Here is a 6,847-nt window from a genome sequence, read left to right on the forward strand (position 1 = left end):
TTATATGCTTGTATGATGAACTGCATTGAAATGCCCTGATGAAGGTAAGAAAGCCGTTTTCTGATGGCTGGGGACTGAGTCAAGAGCTCCATTGCACAAATCTGTACTTATCATTTTAAACTAACAAGATGAGTTCCAGAACAAGTCGGGAGGTAGGGAATAGAGGCAGCCAACTCTGGTTGCTATAAGGAGTTTTTAATTGTCCAGGATGTGGGCAGATCATGCAAGTAACAGCTGGAGTGAATTAGGAATTGATAGTGCCTGGTTCTTATAATGTTGACCATTGGGCAGATGGTCAACAGCTCCCCCCTAGGGTTTCATCTAGGATGTAGAGGTGAGGGTGGGGTGGAGAGAGAGGAAGAGAGGGGTGAGGAGAAGGGAAGGGGACCAACAAGGCCCTGCCACCTTTGCCAATTCTGTGTCACAATAGATAAATGGTATTGTATTCAGTTCAATTTTAGTACTGTGTCCTTCATTGTATTCTAATGTTGTGTATGCTCAGTAGAGGTTGTTCAGTCCTGTCATTGTGACCCCATTTGGGGTTTTCTTGGCAGAGATACTACAGTGGTTTGCCATTTCCTTCTCTAGCTCATTTTACAGATAAAGAAACTGAGACAAATAGGGTTAAGTGACTTGCCCAGAGTCACACAGTAAGTGTCTGAGGTTAGATTTGAACTCAGGAAAATGAGCCTTCTTGACTCTAGGCCCAGTGCTCTATCCGCTGTGCCATCTAGTTGCCCCACACAGTGGATGTGGAAATTATGAATTAACTATATGGATGAATAACCAAAACTCTCCTTTCCTTGAGCTTCCTGGGTAAGCACCAAAGCCTTTGGCCCTATTTCTGCTCCCTTCCAGCCCAAGAATAATACAATTCCATTGGCCTTTTGTTTTTAATAAATTTTATTTGATATCTTTTGTTTTTTACTTCACCAACGTTTCTCCCAGGATCCTTTCCCCTCCCCCCTTTCAGAGAGCCATCTTAGATGTCAAATAATATTTTTTAAAGAAAAAGAAGAGAAAAAATCAGCAAAACCAACTAATTCATGGGGAAAGTCTGAAAATACGATTAATTGGACCTCCTACTCTATAAAGGACTGAGATAGGGGCATTTTCTCATATCTGTTTTCTGGGGCCAAAACTCCATTTACTGCTTTCATTAACAATAACAAAACTTCACATATCTCGATTTTCCAAAGCATTTCTATATCTATGATCTCATTTATTCCCTACAATAACCCTATATGATAGGCAGGACAGAGGATCCCAGTTTACAGAGGAGAAAAATGGCAAAGGAAATTTGGAGTTTATTTTCCTGGGAACCAATCCTCAGAATTGCTCAGAAGTATGAAAAAGGGCTTCCCAGGGGGTCCATGGACCTAAGCTCTTTTCTCTTACCTGTTATTCTCATTTCTTGAACTCATTAACATACTGAGGGATCAATGATGTATCTACAAAGGACCTGAGATAGAAGCTTTTCTGGCTAAAGCTAACGTATCATGGTTCAATGAGACTCTGGCCATCTGGCATCAGAACACCCAAGTTCTAGCCTCCAAATTGTTTTTGCCCCACTGTATAACTCCCCTTTTCTTCCCTTTCACAATATTTATTGAGATAGTAGGAAAGGGCTTGGATTAGGAGTTAGAAAACCTAAGAAGTCTAGGCCCAACTCTGACGTTAAATGATTTTGGTCAAGTCATTTCTCTCAGGACCTCAGTTTCTTTCTTTACAAAGTGGCAGTATTGGACAAAAAGATCTCTGTTTCCCTATGGGGTTTCCACAGCATCTCTGTACAAGGAGTTGAGGTTAGTATTCCTTATTCCTCATCCACTCATCTCAACAAGAGGAGAAGGGTATGTGTTGGTTTTATTTTAATTGCCACATTTCAGAAGAGGGGAAAGGGTTAGGAAATATGTCCAAGGTATATAAAAAACCAGGTGTGTACAGATCCCTCCCTTTACAGGCACAGAGAGATAGGGATATCAGTAACAGTAGCTACTGATATCTATAGTGATAGCTACACTATAGTGTAGTTATAGCTGCAATTGGGAGGGAGGTTGCAGACATAGTCCTGAACACACTTGGCACATCCCAGTGGGTAGCAGGAGTAGGACCCTGAGAAGAGCAAACAGGAGTTCAGAGCGTGAGGGCAGTCTAACAAGGGTCAAAAATTCCAGGCATATCAGTGGGGATGGATCTCAGAAGCACAAGAAGGATGCTGTCTTACTGGGACTCTTTAAGAAAGATTCTGGGGAGGGGCAGGTAGGTGGTGCAGAGGATAGAACACCTCACCGGAGTCAGGAAGACCTGAGTTCAAAACCTGGCCTCAGACACATGAGATTTACTAGCTGTGTGACCCTGGGCAAGTCATTTATCCCCATTGCCTAGCCAAAAAAAAAAAAAAAGATTCTGGGGGCTGTGTACCACTAGGAATTGAGCCTCCACTTCACATGCCTTCTCCTGAGCTGATGTCCAGGCAGGCCCACACAAGCATCTCTTGGATGCAGCAGGGTTTGCTCAAGTCTGACCATGGAAAGTCCCAGAGCTCTGGACAGGTTTAGGAATAGGAAATAAAGGCCTATAATTCTCTTTTCTCTCTCGTTTCCCATTCTACAGTCTGTATTCCCTAGCTCTCCTCTGTATTGTCACCAGGAAAGGGGTGCAGACCTCAGATCTTCCCAAAGCTCTGAACAGCCTGTCCATCTTCTCAGTTCCCCAGAGAAACATTTTCTCCCAATTGTAAGAACCCAGATCCAAACCCTGAACCTAATTGCTCCCCATTGTTGGCAACCTGATCACCACCCCCATCTCCACAAAAAAAGCACATTTCTGGAAGGAGCCCTAAAGTCTGCTTCTGGTTCAAAAGAGCCCTTTTCAAGTCTATCCCTATCCTGGGGCCCTGGTGGTTAAGCACATTTGTAGTTCAAAGCTCTGTTTCTCTGAACCTTTGAAATAGGAAGCCAGTGGGATATTTCTCTGTTCCTTCATTTCAAAACCAAACCCGACATCTTTCCAGTTTCCAAAGCCTCTAAGACCCTCAGGTTACACCTCCTTTCTTCAAAGCCCCAGAGCCTATCCTGAAATTGAGCCTGACTCCAACTCAAAGCAGACACGGGAGCCCTATTCCCTGAGGCAGCCAGAGAACCCTCACCTCCCAGTCACATTTGGAGTCTCTCACTGGCGGATGAAGGACTCTGAAAGAAAATGAGCTGGAGGGCTAAGGGACAAGATATAGAGGGGATGAACCCAACACTAATTTAGCTGAAGATCCAGATGCAAACTCTGGCCCGGGTCTCTGCCCTCACCATCCCCCCTGAGATGCCCTGTGCTCAAATCACACCATCACAATGCCTCCTTTTTGGAAGCACTCATGGGACTAGTGTGGTCTTGAATAGGATCCATGTAAGCAGATTTAGTCTTTGATATATAATGAATGTTAATACCCTTAGAAATTAGGGAGTTTGAGAGCCAAGAGTCAAGATTAATTAAGCCAACCTCATTCCCTCCACCTAACAAATAAGTAAAACAACACACCCTCTAGGACATGTTTTCTTCCATTACCCATTCAAGAGTAGGCAGTAAATGTTGTGGGATGTAAAAGGATTCCCATACATGCTCTCTCTTGTGAGACACAGAGACAACTGGGAAATTCTTGAAAACTTCAATTCCAGAAGATAGCTCTGACTTTTGTTACAGATTCACAAATAGTCTTAACATGTAAATTTACGATATGGAAATAACTTGAAAGTCAGCTTCCCATGAAACCTTCTCAGGAGTCTACACTCAAGAACTGATGGGGACCTGGTGGCTGGCGGGGGTGGGGGGGGGGGGTGGCACAAGTGCTAGGGTGCGGCAGGCTGTCTGATCTTGTCTTCAGCTGTGTGAGCTTTGGAGAATTTTTCTTTCCTTTCCTGGTTCTCAGTTTCTTCCTCTAAAATATTAGGGTTTAAATAAATTCCTCTGGTCCCTTCCAGCTAAAATATTCTGGAACCCATGATTAACTCAGAGCATACTATGTTTATTGGAACAGTCTCCAAAACTGATCTGCCTCCTTGGTTGAGGCTCCATGTCCCTTATTTCTGACTAACACAGTAATGTTTTAGAAAGGCAATGTCCTGTCATGCAAAGATCACTGAATCTGAAGTCAGTGGACCTTGGTTTAAGTGCTGCCTACTGTTAGCTGAATGACCACGGGTAAACCCTTTGAAGCTCTGAGTTTCAGTGTCCTCCTCTATAAAATGGTGTTAATGATACACTATCCCATTATTCTGTGAGCTCTTTGAAAGCAGGAACTGTTTTTACCTTTTTTTGTCACCCTAGTACTTAACATGATGTCTGGCATATAGTAGGCACTTAGTAAGTGCTTGTTATATCTGCCTGACAAGGTGTTTGAGTATGAAAGGCTTTTTTTAAACCTTAATGATGTGGAAATGGAATAACATATGTAAACCTCAAACATGGCATTATACCCCACTGTGGGGCCCCTCATTTCACTGCTCTCTATTCCCCAGCTCCCTTCCCAGAGGGGAATGCATTCTCCCCTCTCCTTCAGCCCTGCATTCAAGCTGAAGGGCTAGCCCATATTTGGGCAGAGGAGATGAGAGAAAAGAGTTGAGGGACCCAAAAATTGGCTTTAAGGTCTGGCAGTTGGTGGATTGAGCTCTCCCCATATCCTGGGAGCAGTTAGGAATAGAGAAGGATGGGATCAATATTCCAGAGATTCATAAACAGATTTTTGAGGGGAATGAGTGGGAAGGAAGTTGGGAAGTTTGCAGCTTGTTAGCTCTGCCTCTCTTTCATCTCCTAACTCTCAAATAAAGCACTCTAAAGCAAGTCTTAAAAAAAAAAAACAAAAAACCATGACATTATCGTTCCTCCAAACACAAAACACAACAACACATAGAAAAGCATTGTCAGTTTATTTTCATTTACATATTTCAAAGGGAAAAAGTAGAAAAACATTCATGGTGCATGAAAACATGCAGATTCGTCTATTCTACAGGCACAGGAAGGTGGGAGCATCAGTGGCAGCAGCTGCAAGTCTCCGTCTGGGGGGCTTTGCAGACACAGCCCTGGGCACACTTGGCACATCCTGCCGGGCAGCAGGAGCAGCAGCCTGAGAAGGAAAGACCGGAGGTGAGTGTGAGGGGTCCTGACCTAAGCACCTGGCAGAGCCCACCCAGGGACATCAGTGGGGAGTCAGAGGATGGATCCCATGTGACCCAAACATTTTAGGGGCTATTTGGAACATATAGCTCTGTGAGGAAATCAGCTCCCTCCCTCCTAGCTATATTTCAAATAATCACCAACTATGTGCCTGTACTATAAGTAGCTAAGGGGAACAGTGAAGGCATTTAGGCCCTGGAGTCAGGAAGATCTGAGTTCAAATGTAACCTCAGATGCTTACTAACTGTGAGACCCTGGCCAAGCCATTTAATCACTGTCTGTTTCAGTTTCCCTATCTGTAAAATGGAGAGAGGAATAGCACCTATCTCCCAAAGTTTTTGTGAGAACTAAATGAGATAATATTTGTAAAGCATTTTGTAAACCTAAAAGCACTACACAAATACAACCTATGATGATGATATTCCAGGTACTGGAGATACTGAGACTGCAGTGACATAGTTGAACCCCCAACCCCACCCCACTTCCTCCAGGCCTGTACAGATATCTCTCTGATAAGGCCAGGGCTGCTTCGTTCAGAAGATGGAAGATCCCCACCCCACCCTACCCCCAGATTCTTAGTACACTTACTTTTCTTACAAGAGGTACAGGAGCATGATTTGCATTTGCAGGAGTCACCGCAGGTGCAAGAGCCACCTAGAGAGAGAGGGAGGTGGGGGTGGAAGCAGTGGTTAGCATCCAATCAGGGCAGAGCTCCAGGGCAGATTTCAGGATAATACAAAATTATGGGATTATCCTTTCCCTCTCATTCCCCAATCTCCCCCCCAGCTCCTCCAGGTCCCTAAAATGAGGGCACAACCATTAGATTTTATGGTAAAACCCAAGGGCTTAATGGACTGCTCCTCTGCTTATCACGGATTCCAGATCTTGGGACCCTAATCATCCCCCTCTAAAACTCGAGGAGCCCAGCAGTCACTTTCTTCAATAAAAGCGCCCTTCTCCAACTTGCTCCTATCCCTGGGTCCCCACTGTTCAGCACATTTGTCATTTAGGGCTTTCTCTCTATGAAATGGATAAAAGCTTTCAGTTCCTCCACTTTAGAGCCAATCCAACCATTTTCTCCATGCTAACAGCAGCTTCTTTCCTCCCAAGCCTTTCCTTTTCAGCATAAATCAAAGCCAGGGCAGAGCCCAGGTTCCTGGCCCCTAAGACAACCTGAGAACCTAGGAGTCCCTTACCATTTGTGCAGTCACAGTTGGGGTCCATAGCTGACAGGGCTGGAGCAAGTGGGCTGGAGAATGAGCTGGAAGGCTAGAAGGATGAGTTGTGGAGGGACCCGTCCAGCTCCTCCCTTTATAGCAGAACAGGAGAATGAGTGCAAAGGCTCTGCCCCCTTCCTCCTTGCCCAAGATGAGTCTCTTGCACTCAGCCCTACTACTTGGCTGAGTTGTGGGCTCTGTGCCCAGGTTATGACTCAGAGGGAAATTCCCCAGAATCTAGGGTGCTGAGTGCAGATCTTTGGGGCAGCTACTACCTCCTGGCCCTGAGTTGCTGTGTGCAAAGGTAGGGAGAGGCCCTGGGGTCATATAGAACATCATGTACCCTTGTGCGTTCTCTCTGCTCCCAGGCAGCTTGTATTACTCCTTACCAGAAATGAGGAGCTAGTCTCCTTTTTCTGATTGGGAAAATTAGTTCAGACCTTCCTACTCCCAAACTTCTTGTT

The 6,847-nt window shown here is 44.8% G+C and overlaps 1 protein-coding gene across 1 annotated transcript; it reads right to left on the minus strand.

Moving 5' to 3' along the window:
- Positions 1-4,900: 4,900 nt before the first annotated feature.
- Positions 4,901-6,469, minus strand: LOC114048371 (metallothionein-1E-like). Its single transcript, XM_027869250.1, has 3 exons — positions 6,363-6,469; positions 5,755-5,820; positions 4,901-5,116 (listed from the first exon to the last, which is right to left on the minus strand). The coding sequence occupies exons 1-3, from the start codon at positions 6,388-6,390 to the stop codon at positions 5,022-5,024; spliced, it is 189 nt and encodes a 62-aa protein (XP_027725051.1). The 5' UTR covers positions 6,391-6,469; the 3' UTR covers positions 4,901-5,021.
- Positions 6,470-6,847: the final 378 nt, after the last annotated feature.

This window comes from Vombatus ursinus, unplaced genomic scaffold (assembly GCF_900497805.2).
Source record: "Vombatus ursinus unplaced genomic scaffold, bare-nosed wombat genome assembly UNPS02014793.1, whole genome shotgun sequence".
NCBI lineage: Eukaryota > Metazoa > Chordata > Mammalia > Diprotodontia > Vombatidae > Vombatus > Vombatus ursinus.